Genomic DNA, 23,963 nt, shown 5'->3' with positions numbered 1-23,963 from the left:
GTTGAGGGAGGTGTTCCTTCCCCTGTACTCAGCACTAGTGAGGCCACACCTGAAGTATTGTGTCGAGGTACTGGGCTAGTGGGCTCAGCAGTACAAGAGAGACATGGAGCTACTGGGGAGAGTCCAATGAAGGGCCACAGGGATGGCTAAGGGGCTGGAGCATCTCACATAAGGAAAGTCTGAGAGAGCTGGGACTGCTTAGCCTGAAGAGACAAAGGCTCAAAGGGAATCTTATCAATGTATATAAATGTCTGAAGATGGAAAGAGTATAGTCAGGCTCTTTTCAGTGGTGCCCAGTGGCAGGATAAGAGGTAATGGGCACACACTAAAACAGAAGAGATTCTGAACATCAGAAAACATTGTTTTTACTGTGCGGGTGACTGAGCACTGGCACATGTTACCCAGAGACATTGTGGGGTCTCCCTCCTTGGAGATATTCAAAAGTCATCTGGAGAACGTCCTAGGTGCTGGCTGTAGGTGGCCCTGCTTGAGCAGGGGAGTTGGATCAAATGACCTCCAGAGGTCTCTTCCAACCTCAAACATTCTGTGATTCTGTGACAGCGAAAACAAATGATAATTATCAACAGAACAGGGAACACAGGAAAAAAAAAAAAAAAGGCAGCGAAGGAGAGAGGGAAGAGGACATATTTTTCTAAAGTTATCCAGGTGAACAAACGGAGATCAGGAATTTAGGGTCCCTCCTCCCTGACAAGCAGATACTCAGGTGGCCTTGCAGTCACTGTTCCTTCTGCTGAAAGTTTCCACATCTGCCTTGGAGACAGGGCATAACTGCAATCTGCTAACAGGAATTCTCCCTGGCACTGGGAGGAACCTCCCAGAACAGCAATAGAAGCATTTTCCTCTTCAGGCAAGTTTTCCTGAAGCCTGGAGTAGTATATGGCTGTCAGATCTTAGACACAAGCATTTCACCCATTTTGCAAGATGTTTCCTGATCTGTAAGTCAAATTGTATTGAACAGAGCTTCTGAGATTAAGTGATCCCTCTTTGCAGTTTTGGTTGTCGAACAGTTGTAAAATGTAAGGTCATGAGGGCAGATTTATGTACCTGATGTCAGAAAGCCAAATCTTTAAACAGCATTCAAATCGAGATTTATCACTTAGAAGTCAGGCTGTGAACCATGAGCTTATTTCAAAACCAGATGCTAGCAAAATTCCACCATGCAGGAACATATGGCCTAAACTTCACTCTTTCCTTTTTTTCCTACAGGAATTATCTTCTGCAGGTAGAAGATGTAGCAGAAACATTCACCTGATTTAGGAGGTCCTTCAATGGTTGATTTCCTTGGGATTCTATCTTTTCGGTATCCATGCAGGAACGATAGAACTGGATTGCTTTCTCTTTAGCTGAGCCTCTTATCTCTAACTGAGGGGCCTCTGAGAAAAAAGAAAAAAAAAAAAGTATATGAAAAACTGCAAGAGTGATAAAGGTGATAATAAAGAAAGATGGGCAGTATTAGAGCAGAGGAAGGTTGTAAGAAAATATCACCTTGCACTTTCAGAGCAGTTTAGTAAATATATCTACACTTTGCCAAGTAACCCAAAGCAAGAGATTTTCTAGTGTTTGCTATGACTCTTCCTGAGACCAAATATGTGGGTTTTTTTGCATGGAGACTGGAGCACAACAGAAAGTTTGATCATACCTAGGTTTCGGTCCCACATGGAGTCAGGACAAGGTCAGAGTACACATTCAGACATGCACAGAAAAGGGGTCTACTTTTACAAGGCAGTAGGAAAATTGTTTAGCTTCTTGAATTTTGAAGTGTGACTTCCATCTCTTACACTTAGCAAGGAGAACTGAAATGTTTGAAATGCAACTATTTAAATATGACCTCTCAAGAATATATCTGTACCTGTAATAACAGAAAATGAAGAGACTAGACTCAGTCCCTGATAGGAATGATTGTGCTCTCAGTTATAAGTATTCTCAGCTCTGACTCAGGAAGATGCTGAAAGTAACATAACAACCATCTCTCTCTACCTAAAAGCCTTTTCAGGACAAGCTGGTTTTCTTCCAACAATATATCAAAGACGTTTCGTGACTCTTCTGTGGTTCTGCTTGAGTGATTGCCTTCCCAGTTGCCGCAAGCATACTTGTAGAAATCCTGACAGGGATCTACAGTGTCATTCCTAGAATTCAGGAGTCTGGACAACAGAGCAAGCCTCCGCTCAGCTTCACATGATCCTGGACAGAAGTAAACAAGAGAGAACTGAGCAGTGGCAGTGAGAACAACTCCACATACACACACAAAAAAAAGGAGGAGTTATCTGTGGGACATGCCTTTCCCCTCCCCCCAGATTTATTTTTGGTATAAACTCTTTTGCATACAGACTGTTGAATTCCTTGTAAGTTTTTGCTGAAGATGGAACAATACATGTTCTGTCTTTAACTTCACAGCAAGACTGGCATTGCACTTTGTAAGGGAGATTCTTTAAATAAAAGACAGGTAGTCAGTCCAGAGGTGGTGCCTTCCATTCTGTGTAGGCAGTAACAGGTTGGATTATTCTGCCTTCTCAATGTGCTTTCTCTGAAACAGCACACAGTGATTTGGCCAAATTATAAGAAGCTACTGATTATGTCAACAAATGGAGCAAAAAAAGGACATAGCACAGAGAAAGTAAGGAGATAATTTTAATACACAGAGGGAGATGTTCAAGCATAGGAAACAAACATTTCTCAGAAATGACATTTCTTAGAACAAAAACTTTCTAGTGTTTCTTGTATCCCTCCTTAGATAAAGGGGGATCAACACCCACCTCCCCCCCCCCCCCCTTCCCTTATCTAAGGTGCTGTGAACCCCTGGGTATGTGTTCCCTTTTTGGGTCAGAGTATCTTGTATCAACATCAGATCAGCTCAATTGTTAAATATGCCATTTGTAAATCAAAGTAAGACTTTCCATTCTGTGGTTTCAGCAGTTCTCATGGGAGGAGATATGCGGAGTGAAAATAAGCAAGATCTAAACTAACTAATATCTTTCCTTGGTCTCTATAATGAATGGTTTCCAACATAAAACAGGGGCTGGAAAGGGTTAGTGCCTGTTCCCTCTCGTACTGCCACTGGGCACAACTGAAAAGAGGCTGGCTCCATCCTCTTGACAACCTCCCCTCAGATATTTATATACATTAATGAGGTCTCCCCTCAGTCTTCTCTTTTCCAGGCTAAATTGGCCCCCTTCTTTCAGTGTGTCCTTGTACAACAGGTGTTTCAGTCCTCTAAGCATCTTTGTAGCCCTTCTCTGAACTCGTTCCAGTAGTTCTGCATCCTTATTTTACTGGGGAGCCCAGACTAGACTTATTAAGTCAGGGATGGAGAAGTGGATGAGGAGCTAAAAATCTCAAATTCTGCACCAGTTTCCTGAAAGTTACTACAGGGTCATAGAACCTGGAGACCAGGACAAGGAGACTCAAGAACATCTTGACAATATAATGCTGCTGTCCTACCAAGCTGAATCCAGCTGCTGTCCTACCAAGCTGAATCCAGGCTTATTAAATGGCAGGCAGAGGAGGAGGAGGAGTGTGGGGATATATCCCTGCTATGACACAAGGAGGAGGCAGAAGAATGTACCTTTTTCACAACTGGTGTCTTTTTATGTTTCTTCAAGATTCTGAAAGTCTGATTCTTAAACAAATGCTAAGCCTAATGAGCATTGGAGGCAGATAGGAGAGGAAGGGGACTTACAAATAGATTGTATGAGGAAGCAGGGAAAAGGATATCCCATATTATACCTAGACCACAAGTCATCATGATATAGGTGATAAGTAATGTAAAACCAAGGAGAGTACTGAGAAGAAGTGCACACAGAAGTAGGCTTTTCCCTTGAAGACATCGTTCCTTCTTTGCACCTGTTCTCAACTCCTGGTCACAGGTCTGAGGAGAGAAAAATGAGACAAACAGAAACAAATGAAGAAAGAAACATTTGTGTTAAATTTAGCACTGGTCATATATCTACTATAAAATCTACTATATCTACTAGAAAATCACTCACGGGACTAGTGACAGAATACTAACAGTGGCCCCAGTCATCTAAGGAGTTTGTTCCCAGGGGCATTCTCACCTCTTTCATATCCCTTTCTTTTCCAGCTACAGCTTTTCCACAGTGTTATTAAACACACATCTAAACACCGGCTTGCCATGAGGCAGCCTACCCTCCCATAGTTTCTTTTGTTTTATGGAATCATCTTGCATATGCCTCCTGAAAGTAACAAAGCCTTTTTAAGCCCGTAAAGCTAACAACAGGATGGCTAGGTGTGGTGGTTTTACCCAGTTGGGTGGCTGAACTCCATCCCAACCTCTCTCTCACTCCCCCTCCTCAAAATGGAAGGGGGAGAAAATATGATGAAAAGGGCTCAAGGGTTGAGATGAGGACAGGGAGATTGCTCAACAATTGTCATCACAGGCAAAACAAACCCAGCATAGAGAGACTAATGTAATGTATTGCCTATTACTAACAGACTGGAACACTGAGAAACTAAAAGCAAGCTGAAAACACCTTCCCCTCATCCACCCTCTTCTACGTCCTCTCCCCAGACAGTGCAGGGGGATGCATAATGGGGGCTGCAGTCAGTCCACAATGCTTTGTCCCCACTGCTCCTTCACATTCAATCTCTGCCCCTGCTCCAGCATGGAGTCCCTCCCACAGGATTCTGTCCTTCCTGAACTGATCCTGTGTGGGCTTCCTACAAGCAGCAGCTCTTCAAGAACTGCTCCAATATGGGTCTGTACCATGGGGTCCATCCTTCAGGAGCAAACTGCTCCAACATCGGTCCCCCACAGTCAGCAGCTCCTGCCAGACCATCTGCTCATGTGTGGGCTCCTCTCAACGGGCTGCAGCTCTGGCTCAGACTCTGCTCTGGCAGGGGTTCTCCTTAGGCTCTCCTTCAGGTCAGATCCATGTGCTCCATCATGGGGTCCTCCACGGGCTGCAGCATAGAGATCTGCTCTGTTGCACTATACCATGGGCTGCATGGGATATCCAGCTCTATCATGATCTTCTCCACAGGCCACAGGGAACTATTGCTCTGGTGCCTGGAGCATCTGCTCTCCCTCTTTCTTCACTGACCTTGGTGTCTATAGGGTTGTTTCTCTCTCCTCGCTCTCCCAATGGCTGCTGTGCAGTGGGTTTTTCACTTTCTTAAAACTGCTCTCACAGAGGTGCAAATAAGATTGCTTATTAGCTTGGCTCTGGCCAGTGGTGGGTCCCTTTTGGAGCTGGCTAAAACTGGCCCTTCTCTAAATGGGGCAACTTCTGGACTCTTCTCACAGAGGCCACCTCTGCAGCCTCCCTGCTACCAAAACCTTGCCACATAAACCCAACACACTAGGACTAGTGGCTCTTTAACCTGTTTGCCAACTTGAGCGCTAATTTCAACATGAGCACCAATCTCTTCTCAAGAAAGAGCTTCTGAACCCTAAGCCCTGTAGTCAAGTTCAAATGAGAGAGATTTGTCTCATTCTAAAAAGTGCAGTATGCTGTAAGTCACAGGGAAGATCTTTAATACAGACTGTTTACATCTCACTTAAATTTGGTTGTATTTGCAATTTAGTCAGTGGAAAAGGTTAGGCATGTTATGAGTACTGCTTCTATTTCAAACATGTCTTAAGATAAACTGAAGCAGTCTCCAAAGATACAGGTCTTTTTCTCCATTGACTGCAAAGGAAGCCACATGACTATGTCAGGCTACACTTCTAAATTCCACCTGGGTAAAGTTACGTAAAGTTACCTTTGCTGTGTGTGTTCACTGCTTCTACCTACTTTGGTGTGCATGAACATGGACAAGAACAGTAGGTTACAGCATACCACAAGGGAACAGACATGGGAATGGATGCTGGTAGTCTAAAAAAGAAGAAAAAGAACTGAAAAAATGAAAAGTAGAATGATTGAAAAGAATATACAGAGTGAAAAAGGAGGCAGAAGGGGAAAAAAAAAAAAAGCAGAAGATAAAGGAAAACCTGAGACTAAGAGTATAATGAGGAAATAGTATAGCAAATAAGGAGTAAACCTAGTCTTGAAAGCTGAAGGACATGCTAGTCTGAAATTCTTACATGTCGTTTTTAGGACCCGGCTTGCACTTCCCCCACCACAGTTCCAACTTAGTTCCCTGTGCTCAGGCCTGCCTCTCCAATAAAATAAAGTTGTTTGAGAAATCTTGACAGAGAAAGCTAGAAGAAACCTCGGTGGAGGTGCCCACTGAATGCCACTGAGTGCCTTCGGTGGGAGCTGCTTTTTGCAGCTTTCATGTATGATCTTCATCTCAGCTATGCTTCAGCAGCATTATAGCCCCACCTATGGCTGGCCATGTACCCCATTGATCTGAACCCTGACCTGCAGACTTGATTGTGCAGGTTTGACCTTGGACTTGCCTCCTCACGATGGACTTACCTTGCAATCTAGACTCTTGGTTGACCCTGGCTACTGGCACCAAGCTTGCCTTACTCCTTTCATTCCCATACTGTGGGTTTGCACCCTTTGCTGGTAAGGCCAGTACTTCTTGCTTGTCTCATCATGGCTCCCAGCTTACAGAATTCTTCCTTGTTTGCCCTTTCTGCTCACTTACATGGAGCAACTAAAGATTACATTAAAGTGCATTAATCACCATGCTTACTATGCAAAAACAAACAAACAAACAAATATCAGAAAACGTGTATCTTTACAAAAATAACAAAACCCTACAAGAAGTAGGCATATACTTCACAGCATAGGCCCCTTCCCCTGAGGAAAGGCTAAGGAAATGAACAGCCTGCTGTTAACCATCTTAGTAAATCACCTCCAGAAATATACTTCTGGAGTATGTTTGGACACTGTGGTGGTGATTTCTGCATAAAAACATTAACAGAACAGAAAATATAGAAAGAAACAGAAAACAAACAAATAAAATAACAACAACAAAACAACAAAACAGACCCTATTATTTGATATATTTCAAATGTCCATTTATTCAGTCAGTAACATTGACTTCTCAAAAGCAGCTTATTTGACAGCTGTAACAAGGGTTAAATACCTAACTACTTTTATCCCTTCATAATCCTTTTCTGATGACTTCTTAAGACAGGATACAGGATAACTAAGCAGAGAGCAAGTGCATACAAGCAAAATACAAAACATGAACATACTGGCAAAGCATAGTGTAGGAAATATAAAAGAGGAAATCTAAATTCCTTTCAAATGCCCCTGTAGTAAAACACTTTAGCTTTTACTCTCCAAGTACAGAAGAAGTGAGGGAAGTGAGCAAAAGAAAATTTGCTTTGCTGAAAGGAAAAAGAAAATCCAAGCCCTTGTCTCTCACCATCTAGGAAAGAGTGAACTATTTATATTCACTATGCTCTAGAATTTTCTGGAATTCTGGAATACTTCTTGTCTTTAACACAGAAAATCTGTCCTATACCTATAACAAAATGATTAGCATTTTGTAGTTCTTTAGTCTCACATTATTAGAGGATAACTATTTCTCTCTTTTGAGTGTTAATTATGCTATTTAGTACTCAAAAGAGAGAAACAGATATCCTCTGATAACATGCAGATACTAATGAATCTGAGAAATCAATACTCAAGACCAAAGTATTTGTTAACAGTAGATCTACGTCAGTGCTATAAATTACGTTCCTTTTGAAATAGAAAATGTCACAAATAACCACTTTTCTTTAAAACCTGTAAGAAAACTCGACTGTCCCCCTCAAGACTCCAGCGTGAAACAACTAGAGAATTGCACATATACCAGGAAGAGAATAGCAGAATATTGCAAAGCACAAAAAAAAAAAAAAAAGAGAGGGAGAGGGAGAGGGAGAGGGAGAGGGAGAGGGAGAGGGAGAGGGAGAGGGAGAGGGAGAGGGAGAGGGAGAGGGAGAGGGAGAGGGAGAGGGAGAGGGAGAGGGGAGGAGAGGAGAGGAGAGGAGAGGAGAGGAGAGGAGAGGAGAGGAGAGGAGAGGAGAGGAGAGGAGAGGAGAGGAGAGGAGAGGAGAGGAGAGGAGAGGAGAGGAGAGGAGAGGAGAGGAGAGGAGAGGAGAGGAGAGGAGAGGAGAGGAGAGGAGAGGAGAGGAGAGGAGAGGAGAGGAGAGGAGAGGAGAGGAGAGGAGAGAGGAGAGGAGAGGAGAGGAGAGGAGAGGAGAGGAGAGGAGAGGAGAGGAGAGGAGAGGAGAGGAGAGGAGAGGAGAGGAGAGGAGAGGAGAGGAGAGGAGAGGAGAGGAGAGGAGAGGAGAGGAGAGGAGAGGAGAGGAGAGGAGAGGAGAGGAGAGGAGAGGAGAGGAGAGGAGAGGAGAGGAGAGGAGAGGAGAGGAGAGGAGAGGAGAGGAGAGGAGAGGAGAGGAGAGGAGAGGAGAGGAGAGGAGAGGAGAGGAGAGGAGAGGAGAGGAGAGGAGAGGAGAGGAGAGGAGAGGAGAGGAGAGGAGAGGAGAGGAGAGGAGAGGAGAGGAGAGGAGAGGAGAGGAGAGGAGAGGAGAGGAGAGGAGAGGAGAGGAGAGGAGAGGAGAGGAGAGGAGAGGAGAGGAGAGGAGAGGAGAGGAGAGGAGAGGAGAGGAGAGGAGAGGAGAGGAGAGGAGAGGAGAGGAGAGGAGAGGAGAGGAGAGGAGAGGAGAGGAGAGGAGAGGAGAGGAGAGGAGAGGAGAGGAGAGGAGAGGAGAGGAGAGGAGAGGAGAGGAGAGGAGAGGAGAGGAGAGGAGAGGAGAGGAGAGGAGAGGAGAGGAGAGGAGAGGAGAGGAGAGGAGAGTTGGAAGGAACCTAGAAAGATAATTGAGTCCAACTGCTTGATCACTTCAAGGCTAACCAAAATTTAAAGCATATTATTGTGGGCATTATCCAAATGCGTCTTGAACATTGCCGAGGGAAATTGAAATTGGTTGTGTACCTCTAGATTAAAAACTGGAGTCTAAGGTCTATGTTATCACAGAATTGTAGAATCATATGATTCTATGATTATACTTCTCTGTTAGAAACTGGATTTTAAGGTCTACATTATGTGAGCCATAAGGATAAAAAAATTTCTTTAAGCACCTCACCTTCCCTAAGGAATGTCTCTCTAATCTGGCCTCTGTTACTGGGGCTGGGTTTGACATTGTGAAACTTAAAGTGAAATATAAAGTCCATCCTAATTCAGTGATCCTTGGCAAGAAAGTGTGGATTTAACTAGATGGAACTGGAAATGGGCTATACAAACTCCCAGGGCACAGGATGCAGGAACGTTACAAAGCACGCAGGAAGTAGAAGCATTTTATGTGGTATATTTGAGGTTTGGTTGCATCACCCAACATGCCCCATATAAAGAGACAAGTGAATGGCCTGAAGAAGCCTGTGCAAGAGGATAAAGAGCCTTTAATCTCTGACAGAGCTCTTACATATGGACCTCATTTGAGTGAGTGAGAAGTATGATTAGTAATTGCATGAAGTTGAAGATAAATTTCCACTACGGTTTCAGTTCTTTCACGCTTTTCTTTGACGAACGTACAAGTGCTTAAATTTAAATGGCTTCACTGTAGCTAAGTGAGAACAAATGCCTGTAAAATCACTATAAGCAGACTTCTAATCGTCCTTGGTTATAAAATGAACAACACTGAAAATATGTACTACACAAATTACCCCATTTGAATGAGAGCATGCTAGCAGAATCCTGACAGGTACTGGGTAACATTAAAGAAAAAACAGTTTGATGCAATTAAATCAGCCAAAAAATTTGATTTTTCTTCAGCATCTCCTTCTTTCTCTTTGCAAGACATCTCGAAGTCTGCAGAGGTTGATGTTCCTTTGCCCGATTCTCCCCCATCTCTTATTTCCCCAGTGTTTAGTACTGCTGTAGAAAAAGATGACTGTAACTTTGAGGAAAATTAAATTCATTAAAATAAAGAGACCAAAAGTAGGGAGAATTGGAGCTATTTTTCATAAATGTTTACCAGATGATTTAAGGGTATTGTTTATCAGCCAGTAGACTATTCAAGAATTACTGACTTCAACTGTTGCCCAAATTGTCTATATCACATTAGTTAAGTGGATGATGTTTTCAAACTAATGCCTTAAAACTAATTTAGCATTTTCTTAAATTTGTCTTTTGTCAGCAAATCATTTAAACACATAAGTTGAGCACACTGAATGGCATTTGAGAAATAATGTTTTAGACTGCGTTCAAAGTATCCTACCTCCTAACATGAGAAACTAAACAGAAAGTGTGTTGAATTATATTCTGAACTACTAAAAGTCAGAAACATAACAAAGGCCGATAACTATTTGAAATTGTGATTGTTGGCTGATCTCCATCACACAGTAATACAAGAATGGATATACAAACCAAACTTTTCTGCAAATTCTTTAGCTAGAAAAATGCAGATGAGATAAAGTGAACAACCATTTGCAATAAAAACATATCTCTTACAACACTGAACAGTTTTCAACATAACAAAATATGTTTCTTTTGAATATAATCTAGTTACATGTAAAATAAAAAATTTTTATGTAATAAAAATTACATAAAAAATATTACTATCACTACTATATATGAATGTTTTGTACCTTTTAGCAACTCTCAGCTAACAGCTCGGTTAGTAATTTGTCTATAAATATCCAGTTAACACTCTACTAATCATTTCTGTGAGATGTAAAACCAGAAAAAGGACACCACACTGCATGGGGAGCAATTAGCCATTTTCGTGTTCAGAAAGCTATGCCACATTTACCCACAACTTGTTGAGAAAAAAAAAAAAAAAAAAAAGCACATTTCTGCATAAGTGCTTTCTGAAAATAATTTGTTTGTTGAAAAATAAGGATACAACAAAAGAAGCAAATAATCAGCTTATTAATATTTATTGCCAGGGCTTCAGACAGGTCTGAATAGAGACTTGGAATGGCAGTTAGGATGACTAACAGGAAGAGCAAGAATCCCTAAATCCTCACACCATACCCCACCACATCAGTAATTCTGAGACCTGGGCAAGACCCTTCTGGATACAAAGTCTCAAATCTCAATTACTCCAGTACCCTAGGGCAGTAATAATAAGACGAGCTGCTGTGACAGGGAAAGAAAATAAGACAAACCTTCCTTACCTCTGGAACAGTCTTCATTTTTGTCACTGAGCTGGCTTTGCCTCTGTAGTTACCGCAGTTGTCAACTCTGTTTACTTGTTTACTATCAGTCTTCTGTGCTCATGGCACACTACTGAGTTCGGAGACAATCTCTTCTTCCCAGCTTGGCTGATTGCTGTGGGGAGGAGAAAAGCAAGGAAAAGCTCTGAGAAAAACACCCTTAAAGAAAATGGGAGGGAGGGAAATGGATATATTTCTGCAAACTCTCCACCCACCTTCTCTTCCTAACACCCCTGTTTCTCATAAAACTAGCTTTATTGTTCCCTTCTGCATCTCCCTGCAACCCAAGGTCTTTCTCTCTTCTGGCACTATACTGAAATCTATTTGAAAAGAAGTATGTGATTCTGTCTCCTCCAGCCTCTTCTCAACTATTTGCTTCTTTTCTCTCCAACGGCCTTACTATCCTACCCACCCAACAAGCCTGTTTTGGTCTGATATTTTCACTGCTTCTAGCCTGTTTCAACCTGATGCTCTGTGGCCTAGAGACCTCTGTCTATTGCAAGATTCCGTGGGATATGGATCCTATTGTTCCTCCTCTCCCAAAAGGAAGGCTGACATGCTGCCTTTTTTTTTTCTCTGTCTCATCTGCATCTAAGTTCATTCAAGGCATGAACAGAAATCCGCTTCTGGTTCTTTCTCTTTTGGATTAAGAGGCATAAAATAAATAAATAAATAGATAGATAGATAAATAGACAAACAGATAAATAAATAAATAAATAGATTGTTACTGACTCTATTTACAACTGAATGTTGCTTCTCAGGTGATGGCAGCCTGTGCTTCTTTGCTTCCTTATGAATGCATATTGAAGAGATTAAGGCACACGGTTAATTTACTTTGAGTAATGAAAACAAGGATCACTTCCCTGAGACATTAAAAACAGAGTAATGGAAGTTGGGAGCTGAGACCTGATCAAGTGGATTCTGGGATTTGAGAGGGATGGTGGAGACGAGTTTGGTGTCAGCTTCCAAAATGACCGAAGCAAGCAGAACACTGGGACAGGACAGTTTACCTCCCTACCTTGTGAGTATCTCAGGGGAATACAGTGTTTTGGTTCACTAGTTTGGAAACAAACAGATATCTGTTCAGCTGTTCAGAGCTTCCCAAAATTTTGGGAAGCTCTCCTAAAATCCAAATCTTCTTCCCACCACCAATCGAATTTTAATCCGTATTCCAGTAGTGCTGAAACTTTGTATATACTGTGACAAAAACACTTGTTATATGTCTGAGACCAGTTACATATACCCAGTTCTTTCTACCTCTGAGGTCACTAGTAGTTATATATTTCTATATTTAATTAACATCTCTAAATACTGTAAAAATTATTGTATACAACAAAAAAGATCCTTACTGACCTTTCTTTCCTTGTAATAGGTCACCACCCTTCAGCTTAACTTCAGACTCCAATTTGAAATACTTCTTGCGTAAGTGATTGAGATTTGTCTTATTGGAAGCTATAAGACATCATTTTTTGTAGTCACAATTCCTACATCACTGGAATGAGCGTTTCTGTGATTCAAACTATCCAATATATGCAAAGGTGCTTCGTTCATGATGGCCTAAAGTAATTTACAGCTAGTCAGACCCCAAATCTTTATGCAAACTGAGAAATGTAAATATGTAAAAAAAAAATAAAATAAAATAAAAAAATTGTAATCCTTTTTTTCAATACATCTTTAAGTCTTTTGTATGTTTTTGTATTTTCTGCCACTTTTGCCTTTGTGCCTTTTCTACTCTTCTCTACTTTAAATCTTTTCTCACAACAGCTATAGCTCTAGTAGTCTTTCACAAACATTTTTCAGTAGTTGAACTAATACTGCGTACAAAGAAATGGTATGAATATGTGTGTAGGGACCTGACTAGTTTTAACTACAAGTGATCTTACAGTGGAGATATCTTTGTGAATTGACGGAACAAATTCTTTCACAGCAATATACAGTTTATTTATCTGCTTTACCTATGTGTCTGAACTCTTTCATCTTCATAATTATGCCATCCAACAGCTCCCAAGCTTTAAGTATTGAAGGTATCTTAACTTGTACTTTCTCTAATGAACACTATCTAAGCTTTATAAATTCTCTAGGCATGGAATTTATTGCCTTTTTAGTATACAATGGCTATGATCATGTAGAACACAATATAATTTAAATTAAAACAGGTAAAATCTTGGCTGAAGTATTAAGTTTTAAAACATAATGTAAGAAGACCAAAAAAAGCCTCTTTGTCGGTATGCTAAAGCAATACGACTGCAGTTTCCTAGTTTCATAAGCTGGTATCTTTTACACAGATCCTCTGTTTCTTTGTGGTTAAATGTGATTTTAACACATAAATTAAGAAAATTCTACATTGGTATTGCCACACCATATGGATCCTTCCATATACACTATCTAAAAATACTTTGAAAGTACATGTATGTATGAACATTCCCACACTTCGTAAATTAATCAAGACACATCTTGAAAAGCAGTAGGATTAAAACTTCATTGTCAGTACGGATAGAATATTTCAGGAAGTGGTGCTACTATTTCAGAGAAGAGTACTGGTCTTTGAATCCCAGGGCCATTTTCATTGGCCCTGGGATGCTGAGAAAGCTGTCTTGCAAGAAGAGAGGAGAGGAGAGGAGAGGAGAGGAGAGGAGAGGAGAGGAGAGGAGAGGAGAGGAGAGGAGAGGAGAGGAGAGGAGAGGAGAGGAGAGGAGAGGAGAGGAGAGGAGAGGAGAGGAGAGGAGAGGAGAGGAGAGGAGAGGAGAGGAGAGGAGAGGAGAGGAGAGGAGAGGAGAGGAGAGGAGAGGAGAGGAGAGGAGAGGGGAGGGGAGGGGAGGGGAGGGGAGGGGAGGGGAGGGGAGGGGAGGGGAGGGGAGGGGAGGGGAGGGGAGGGGAGCTGAAGGGGACCTAGAAATATAATTGAGTTCCAACTGCCTGACAGCTTCAGTTCCCTTGTGTCCTAATGTTGGTTAACAGGGAGAAGAGACCAGCACCTCTGTGCTTCCCTTGCTCAGGAAGCTGTAGAGAGCAATGAGGTGGCCTGTTAGCCTTCTTTTCTCCAGACTAGACAAATCAAGTGTCCTCAGCCTCTCCTCATAGGACTTGCCTTCCAGCCCCTTTACCAGTTTTGTTGCCCTCCTCATTCAACTATCTTACTATACTTTTTACATTGTAGAGACCAGAACTGCACAAAATATTCAAGCTGAGTCCACACCAATGCTAAACACAGCATAAGAATCATCTCTTTTGACTGGCGGGCTATGCTGTGGTTAAGGCACCCCAAAATGCAGTTTGTTCTCTTGGCTGCCAGGGTGCAGTGATGCCTCACGTTAAGCCTACTGTCAACCAGCACTCCCAAATCCCTTTCTGCTGAGCTGCTCTCTAGCCACTCTTCTTCCAGCCTGTACCTGTGTCCAACATTACTCTGTCCCAGGTGCAGAACCCAGCATTTTCCTTTGTTGACCTTCATGCCGTTGCCAATTGCCCAGTCCTCCAACCTTTCTAGATCTCTCTGCAAGGCCTTCCAGCCTTCCAAAGAGTCAATAGCCCCTCCCAGTCTAGTGTCATCAGTGAACTTGCTGAGGCTGCATTCAACTTCTGCATCCAGGTCATTGATTAAAATGTTGAACAGGCCCTAGAATTGGGCCCTGGGGAACACCATAGGTGACTGGCCATCAGACAGATTACAGGCTGCCACACTGTGAGCTCCACTGTTCAGCCAGTTCATCATTCACCATATTATGAAACTGTTCGTTTCAGAGTTGGAGAATTCTCCTGAAGGACGCTGTGAGGGATGATATCAAAGGCATTACTAAAATCCAGAAAAACTTTATGCACCGCCTTCCCTTCATCCACTAAGTGGGTGATATTGTTGTAGAAGATTGAATTACTAAAAAAGGACTTTCCCTTCATGAACCCATGTTGACTATGCCTGATAACAGCTTTATTCTTTGAATGCCTTTCAGTGGCACACAGAGTAATCTTCCCCATAATCTTTCCAGGCAATGAGGTTAGACTAACAGGTCTGTATTTTCCTGGGTCTTCTCACATGCACTTCTTGTAGCATGAGAAGACCCACCATAGCAGTGTTGTATAACGTTGGCTTACTTCCAGTCAGACTGGACCTTCCCATAGTCCCAGGACCTTTGGTAGATTATTGAGAGAGCTCTAATTAGGATTTGCTAACTCCTTCAGTACTCTAGGGTGAGTTGCATTAGGTGATGCAAACATTCAGCTGATAAAACTGTTCCCTTACAATTTTATTTGCCACAAATGGAAAGTCACTGCTTCCCAGTCATGTTTGTCTAACTCAGAGGGCCAGGCAACACAAGATCTATCATAAATATTAAAAACTGGAAAAAAAAAAAAAAAAAGACATTAAATGCCTCAGCTGTTTCCTCATCCTAGTAGAAAAGATACAGGATGTAAGGTTTCCTCTCTTAAGTCATTACAGACCATAATAGCAATGCATAACTGCTCTTCTTATGATTTCCATTGGAGACCGTGCTCCTGAGTAGCATTCTGCTGCAACAGAGTTTGTTGAATAGTTAAGCAGGAAAGTGACAGTGTTATGGAGAGAATCAAGATGCTAAAACTTTTATTTACTCCAAAATTCCTGTCTTCCTTTGGAGAGAATGTGGATTCATTTCACGTAGGTGCACACTCTGTGCCTGTGTTCTGAGATATCCAAGTATTTTATCCAAAATTATGTGACTCACACTTCATAAAAATCTGCTTGACTGTGGTTATTAACTGGAGCTGTGTAACTCAGACACTGTAGTTATGTGCCTTTTCAAGCAGACCCTCCTGCATCTGGCAAACTCAGGGTGAGGACAAAACACATTTTCATCTGGCAGCAATAAGCCAGGTAAGCAAGCATATCTTATATGTCCCAAACTACCAAGTGGATACGCAAGTCTTTTTCATGTCAGGTGCCACAGGTCAGTGGAATATCTCTATATACATTTAAGCCTTGAGAAAGGTCTATGCTGGAGGAGTCTGCATATGGTTAGTGTGCAATAATGTCTTTATTGAGTATACAGCCTGTACAGCTCTGGCAAACTTGTGAGGTGAATACATGAATTATCCACATATACATGAATACAGTGCTGTTTAAGTAAAGTTGTTTTTTCCTGTTAGCATATAAGTTTCTTTGAAGACACTCCTATCAATTACTGAAAGTAAAGACAAAAAGTTTCCTTGTTTTCTAACTACTGAGGTAGAAAGAGTGGTTGGCAGTGTGTGTGGAGGGAGACGTCATAAGTAATTCTTATCAATCAATTCCCTTCTTATCTTTAAGGCACAGATGACTGCTCTGCTCTCCTAAGCCCACAAGTTAGAGAGAGGACCTCTAGATTTTTTCTTTGTGACAGAATCCCCAACTTCTTTTGCTTCTCTATACAGTGTGTTAGGTTTTCCAAGTGTAACACTGATCAGCACAAGAATAAAATGTTGGATATGCCTTCCAGCTGTCACGCAAAAATGGCAATTATCTTTCAGATATCTCCTTGATTCTGGTTCATAACAATGTGGAATTAAGTGCATTGATATGTATTTAGCAGATATTGTTAAAATACAGTCAAGATGGTTGTTAATCTAGTAAGATTTCAAAAAAGTATTTTCTTGATATCTGTCCTGAAGGGACAGTGAACTGGAGTTGTGCACTAATTTTTACCTGTGGCAAATTCAGGATAAGATCTGTGCTGGTGAGAGTAAAATAAAACTAAGGCTTATAACCTAAACTCTGGATGCTAATGTGTGAGGTGAAAAGGGCCTTGAATTTCAGAGATTATTGGTCTAATAAGCAGAAACAAATTTCAAGTGTAGATTATGTTATTTTGATGATGAATCACTAAAAAACTATAATTTGCAATCACTATGACTCTAAAAAGAGTCAATTTCAGTCATAAGACTTCAAGCTCGCTTCCTTAAATCAGTTGTTCCCTGGAAAATCCATGCTAAACTGTGATGAAAATGAACATTAGGAGAGTCATATTGGAAGGAAAAAAGGGATTTGAGAATTGAATGTGCAGGAATGAACAACAGAAATTGCAATGGCCTCATGTTAACCACTGTCAAATACTGCCACAGAATGCTTGTGTTCCAGAAAAACGGTTTGTGAATGGAAAAATAAAACAATTAGTTTAGTTTCTTAAGAAGTACTGAAAATCCTTAGGAGTGTTTTGGGGGCTGTACTACTTGAAGGATGAAAGTTGAGCAGGACAGTATCCAGGAAAAAGAAGCAAGCCCAGAAGAATTTTGCAAGAAAATTGATGCCTTAGAAATGGGTAATTGACCTAGACTAAGTACTAAGCATAAGTTAATCCATTTTTAAAACAAACTGCTAACTCTGAGAAGCAGAACAGAAGCATATAAGTGCTTAACACTGTCTGAAGACAAGGCAGTTAAAAGGAAATGAGTGATAAAAGCATTCAAATTGCATGCATGTGTACTTTTTGCAAGTGTTTGAACTTGAGTACATGCAATCTTTAGCTCTTCCATTATTTACTAACTAAATTCACTTGAGTCATGGCTGTTACAGTACAACAGACAATTACAACTGAGAACCTTGCATCTCAACATTTATGTTTTAACTGTATTGTCACAAAAATAAATTATGCAAAACCGCAATATTTACAGTTAAATTAGGTAACATAGAAATTCCATGGCTATTGGCTATGCTTTAACAGGTGTCAGCAAGAACACTGTTTTTCAGTATTGTTTTGGACAGAAGTATATCCATATTATTTACCAGTAGTTGCAGCTCTGAACTGGATATCTAATGGTCTTCGGTCATAGAAATTCTTCCTGCTATCCAGTCCCCAAATCTGCTGTCCCCATTTGCATTTTAGATCACACTTAACATTACTTTGCAATGTCACAAATAATGTTTGTGAAATACAAAGAAGATAGACATATAAAAAAATAAAATAAAAAATAAAAAAGACCTTATTTTTCCCGAGCAGAGCCCTCAATTTCCTCTGCTTTCACAAATTTGTCATTTTATATTCATACTGTTTTGTTTTAAGTTAACAGCAGGATCCAAGAGAAATTCACAAGGGCTAAAGAAAGAAAACTTGTGGAGTGAGGTTAAGAGTTTAGTAAGTGAAAAAGGAAAAAAAGAAAAAAAAAAAAAAAGAAAACACAGCACAAATCAAAACAAGTGGTGCAAAAAGTAGTCACTCACCACCAGCTAATCAATGTCCAATGACAGACCAGGCAACAACCCCCCCCCCCCGCCCCCCAACAGGTTTGTTTTTTTTTTTTTGAGTACTACATCATATGGTACAGAATATCCCTTTGCACATTTGGGATCATTTGTCTTGATATGTCGCCTCCAAGTTCCTTGTGCATCCCCAGTCTTCTCACCTGCAGGGCAGTGTAAGAAGCAAAAAAGCCCTTAATGTTACGTAAGCACTGTCCAGAGATAGCTAAAATACTGGTGTGGTATTAGCATTGTTTTAATCACAAATTCAAAACATGGCACCATACTTTCTGCTACGAGGAAAATTGATTCTATCCCACCCAAAACTAGGACACCTTTTCATCCTTTTTGGTACATCCAGGTAGTGCACTGTCCTTTAGAGATTAAGGTCTAAATTTAGGATTATGGAGATTGCAAGTTACACTCTTATCTTTGATTCATGATGTGTGATCGTGAATGATCTGCTAACTTATCAGTGCATTTGTAAAATGGAATTTTTTGCATCTGTCCAGCAATGTGTTATAATTTTGAAAACAAATAACTTTCTATCTGTCTATAATGTGGGAATAAAAGTTTTGTTTTTGCAGAGTTACATTGTTTAAAGGTAAGGAATAGGGTATTGAGATATGCTTGCAGTGATAAGAAAACTTAGCAGGCGACCTTGTCAAATACAGACAACCAGACTCCTCAGAACAATTAGGTGAAAATCACGGTGTTAAGTCAAGTCAGATAAGTGAAGAAACATTACCACTTCAAACAGTAAAAAAGTCAAAAGAAATTTGAAATGTAACAGGCCGGCAACTGAAGGCCATGCACTGTCTGTGAAGCATCAGATAGATTGTGAACCTGGATTACCCACTCAGTGAGGAAACAGGGGAGGGTCCTGTCATCCAAAAATATATAACGTGTGTTTTGGAACCAGTAGGTGTGCTCCTGCTTGTGGGACACCCGCCATTGCAATCCCGAATAAATTACTACTTCACTGAGATCCTCGCCTGAGCCTAAGTTATTGGCTACGGAGTGTTTCTCACAATTTGGGGGCTCGTCCGGGATCCAGTCGCCTACTGGGGAGCCCCACCGCCGCAGCAGCAGGAAGGCATGCCCCGCTGATTTCAGCGGTCCTGTGTATCCACGGTGGCGGTTCTGCGGAGAGCTGACAGAGGGCCCGAGACTGATTAAAGAGGCAGGATCCGTGAAGGAGTGGGGAAGGGAAGAAGGTAGGCACTGCGGGTTTAAGAACTGATCCGGTAACTCTGTGCACAGACCAAGGTAAGAAATATTAAGTATTGCCTTGGGGGTCGGGTGAGACTCTGTGTGATGTGTGATTGAGACGTACTTTTGTACGAAGCGAGTGTGGAGTCCTGATCCGCGGTTCCGTAGCTCCGCGAGGGGCGCAGCCGGAGAAGGACGAAGCATGAGATAAGGGAGAGAAAGGAAGAGTCTAGGGAAATTTGGTGTACAGTAAGTCCTGGCACAGGGAAGTACCTGGCAGTACACCAGGGAAATTTGGTGTACAGTAATCCTTGCACGGGGAAGTGCTTGGAAGTACACCAGGGAATCTGGTAAACTCATAGGTGTGCGGTACCCCTTGCACGGGGAAGTGCTTGGTAGTACACCCCTATTTTCCAGAATTGGAACATTAGTGTGTGCTACCCTGCAGGAGGGAAATTTCTGTAGTAGCACACTGACAAGGGCTAGGAAAAATGGGAAATATGAGTTCCAGGGGACAGGGAAATATCCCTGGGGGAGTGCCTACCGAAAGTTCTTCCTGAAGAATTATAAGAAATTGGAAAAATAATCTCAAAATTAGAGGAGATGATAAAAGAAAAGAAAAATGGTTAAATATTGTGTATTAGTCTGGACAAAAGAACCAATTAAGGAAACAGCAGTATTTTGGCCAAAATACAGGCCTGATGAAAATTCAGGCTTTAAATTTATGTGTAAACAATAAGATTCCTTTTTTTTTTGGAGGAGGAGCCAAGTTATGCTGCCTGTAATCCTAATATTGCACTGATGGCAGCAGCAGTCGCTCCAGGAAGGGAGACAGGGACTGCAATTAACACTGTCCCTAGAGAAGAGCGTACTCTAGGCTCTGGCAAGAATTAGAACAAGGTAGAAGAGGCACTGAGAATTTTGCCTTCCCTGATACTAACAGTACTAACACTAACTGTGTATCCTCTTAGGTGAACTTCCTCCCCTCCTTACCAGCAGAGAGGTTAGGAGTTTTAAGGAGATGAAGTCTTTAATTGAGGACCCCAGCAGGCTAGCTGAACTATTAGACCAGTTCCTAGGACCTAACTTATACTCTTGGGGGGGGGAATTATGTATATAAATATGTTGTTTACAGGGAAAGAAATGGGAATGATCAGGAGGAGAGCTGCTATACAAAAATGGGAAAGAGCTCATCCTCCAGGACCAGGGGTAATACCGGCAGAGCAGAAATAACCACTTGCCGACCCTGGCTGGAATAATAATAGCGTGCAACACCGAAATCATATGAGAGACTTGGGGTCAGAATGAGAAAGTACTTGGGGATGAATCCTGAGGACTCGGTAACCCAAGGGCTCTTGAAAGTTCATTTTGTGAGTAAAACCTGGCAAGTTACACAGAAAATGCTCCAGAAGGTGGGGGGATGTAGTGAACAGTCACTGGGGGGCCCTCCTGTGGGAGGCCCTGAAGGTGTGTGTCGGGAGGAGAGAAGGAAAATGGGATGAAATATGTTATACTGATATGTTGTTTCAGCATCCCGGAGGGAGAAAGGTATGGAATTAAGTTGGCCAATGACTGAGACTTTGGTGAAAGTACAGGCTGGAGAAAGATAAAAAGAAGTGTTAAAAAGGGTTATTGAAGGTGTTAAAGGTGTGGTATGTAATGTTTGACAGAGCTGTTTTTTGAATGAGTTGGGAAAGTTGAATGAGCAGGGAAAGAGGATGTAGGCATTATCTAGGTAACAGTCTAGAAGTTTTGGTATATTTGCTGTGGTCTTTGGTCAGTTTCTCAAGTATCGAGAAGGGGGGGGGATTGTAAGGAATGGTCCAGCAATTCGTGACACTAAGGGATTTGAAGGGTTAACATTGAGGCCTGGGTTTAGGTGATAAGAGAACAGAGGGATTTTTAGAGAAAAACTGCTGACTCTGCACGGACGTGCAGTAGCTTCTGACATCCGGCCAAGAGACTACCAGATAAGGAGGAAGAATATGAGCCTTCCGCCCGAGCGGCCCGCGAGAGACCACCAGAGACTGATACGCAGGCGCCCCTGGGAGGACTTTGGATTCGGGAAACCAATTATAATAACCCTGCCTCTTCTAGAAGTAGTAATGAATATGTATTAGCCTAGGAGTATAAAAAATCAGCCGTCTTATGTAACGGGTGTGCGTCTTGGTGGAGCAGAGACTCCCGGCGTACCCAGCGCTGTTTGCTTTCCTCTATTCGTTTAATAAATTGTAAACTTTGATTGCAGTCCTATTTGGGACTCAGTCATTTATAACAGGGGGACGGGGGGGGCAGCCTGCTCCACCTGGGCCTCTCCACAGGCCACAGTGGGCTTCGGCTCCGGCACCTGGAGCGCCTCCACCCCCTCCTTCTCTGCTGACTTTGGTGTCTGCGGGGAGGTTTCTCACTCCTCGCTCTCCCAGCTGCTGTTGAGCAGCAGGTTTTTGTTTGTTTGTTTGTTTGTTTGTTTTTGTGGATGTGCTCTCGCAGAGGCACGGACTGTGTTGCTCGTGGCTTGGCTCTGGGCAGCGGTGGGCCCCTTTGGGGCCGGATGAAATTGTCCCTTATCTGCCACGGGGCAGTTTCTGGATTCTCCTCGTGGGGGCTGCCATTGCAGCCCCCCCCGCCCCCCCGAACCTTGCCATCAAACCCAATACACTGGGGCAGCTAGGTCATTACTGGCCTGTAAAGTATCAGGGATTAAATTAACTAATGAAACCCTAAAAAGTGATGGGGGTAGAAGGGGCTGGGATAACAGTGCCACCTTTGGGGGATACCAAGCTGAGACTAGGGGATAAAATGATCTCTGGGCAATTATTGTATGTACCCAAGGCAGGGACTAACTTGTTGGGAAGGGATTTGATGATGAAATTGGGCATTCAAATAGTAAATTGTTACACTGGAATAACAGTGTTATTAATGGAGTGCTCTCAGGCCCTGAGAGCAAAGATATATTCACCTCTGACTGGAAAGACTCTGAAGTGGGGGTGGAAGCAACAATACATATGGACAGTTTTACCTCAGGGGTTTACAGGGCCACCGATTTATTTGGGCAAAGTTCTAGAACAGATTTTGGAGCAATTCCAACCTCCCAAGAAGGAATTACTGTTACAAAATGTGGATGATCTTTTATTGTCAGGACAAGAGAAAACAGTTGTGAAGGAAGCTACTAACAAGCTATTCAACTTTCTGGGAAAGCAGGGCTTGGGAGTATTGAAAAATAAATTACAATACGTATAAAGAGAAGTCAGGTATTTAAGGCATCTGATGTCTGAGGGAAAATGGAGAATAAATCCAGAGAGGATTCAGGGAATTGTTGAAAACTAAGAAAGAACTAAAAAGTTCTAAGAGAAAGATTTTTTTAAGGAATCAGGAGCCATGAATAAATTTTAAACTTTGATTGCGGTCCTTTTTGGGACTCAGTCATTTATAAAAATTGGGGGCTCGTCCAGGATGGTCTTGGTTCCTGAATTCTGACTTGATCTAGGAGGGGCGCCCCCACCATTTGGTGGCTCCTGTTCGAGTCGGGTCGGGACTAACACCATCTTGAACCTGAATAAGGGCAATCAAAGATTTAGATTTTTTTTATGAGCTCCCTTTGCCGGCTGCAGCACTATATTTTGCCCGTAATTCTGCGCGCAAAGATCCGAACGAAGACGACGGAGTCGTAAGTATTTAAGGTGTATACCGTTTGGTTGGGTGGGATTCGGTTGCCTGTGTGTGTGTGAGAGTGTGACTGAGACGGAACTTAGTTTCGAAGCGTTTGTGGAGGTCTTCTAACCGCAGTTCCAATCTCCTGTGAGGGACTTGGCCGGTGAAGGACCGAAGCGATTCCTATAGGATTCGTGGGTGGGTGATAGGTCCTAAACCCCCTGCAAGACACTCTCACTAAGGCAACCAAGGGCTGTAGGAATTGCCACAGTAAAATTCCTAGATGGGTCAGACAAAATCGAAGACCCAGGACCAGAGAAAAGGGAGCAAATTACCAGACATACCGCCAGAAAGTCCGTTAGAGATAATGATTAGAAACTGGAATGATAGGGGCCCCAGAAAAGGAAAAAAGTAAATTAAAAATGGTCCAGTATTGTACGATAGAATGGCTGAAGAAGCCTTTAAGACCACATATCTTTTGGCCCATTTTTGGATCCTTTGAAGACTTGGTTTGCCAGCCTTAAATCTACATGCTAATTCAAAAGAACCTTTTTAGCCAGGAGGAAAGTGATTATGCAGGATTATGGATCAGGATCTCACGTCCTTTTCCAGCCTCAATATTTACACTAAAAGCAGACAAGTTTGAAGAAGAAGAAAAAAAAAAGAAAAAAAAGAAAAAAAAAAGATGAATGGGAGTCATTGGATAACCTGCCACCTCTATATCCTAACAATCCACCCCCGGTGGTGCATCTTGTAATCCTATTTTGTTCTTAAATGTTTTGAGGGTGTCAAGGAGGAAGGTGGGAGCATTATCTAAATAACAGTTTAGAAGTTTC

At 42.0% G+C, this 23,963-nt stretch overlaps 2 protein-coding genes across 10 annotated transcripts in view; one reads left to right on the top strand and one right to left on the bottom strand.

Annotated features, from left to right (window-relative positions):
* The window catches only part of KEL (Kell metallo-endopeptidase (Kell blood group)), a 42,574-nt gene that overhangs the window by 17,377 nt on the left and 1,234 nt on the right, over positions 1-23,963 (bottom strand). Inside the window, exons 3-6 of one of the 2 annotated variants that reach the window (XM_083799016.1) lie at positions 11,040-11,193; positions 3,745-3,886; positions 1,999-2,202; positions 1,270-1,394 (exon numbers count right to left, since the gene is read on the bottom strand). In XM_083799016.1, coding sequence (XP_083655142.1) covers positions 1,270-1,394; positions 1,999-2,202; positions 3,745-3,886; positions 11,040-11,057 — 489 coding nt within the window. In that variant the 5' untranslated portion in view covers positions 11,058-11,193. Of the gene's footprint in view, positions 1-1,269; positions 1,395-1,998; positions 2,203-3,744; positions 3,887-4,741; positions 5,728-11,039; positions 11,194-23,963 lie in introns of those variants that run through there. The other variant, XM_083799017.1, reaches the window with a different exon arrangement.
* Positions 18,809-23,963, top strand: part of LOC310881449 (antigen WC1.1-like) — a 74,043-nt gene continuing 68,888 nt past the window's right edge. For 4 of the 8 annotated variants that reach the window (XM_083798814.1, XM_083798813.1, XM_083798811.1 and 1 more), the window contains exon 1: positions 18,809-19,481. The gene's annotated coding sequence lies outside the window, so the exon portion shown is untranslated. Of the gene's footprint in view, positions 19,534-23,963 lie in introns of all 8 variants that reach the window. The other 4 variants (XM_083798812.1, XM_083798809.1, XM_083798808.1 and 1 more) reach the window with 1 other exon arrangement.

The sequence above is a fragment of the Anser anser genome, assembly GCF_964211835.1.
Source record: "Anser anser genome assembly, chromosome: 1".
NCBI lineage: Eukaryota > Metazoa > Chordata > Aves > Anseriformes > Anatidae > Anser > Anser anser.
This window is presented reverse-complemented; position numbering and strand designations above follow the sequence as displayed.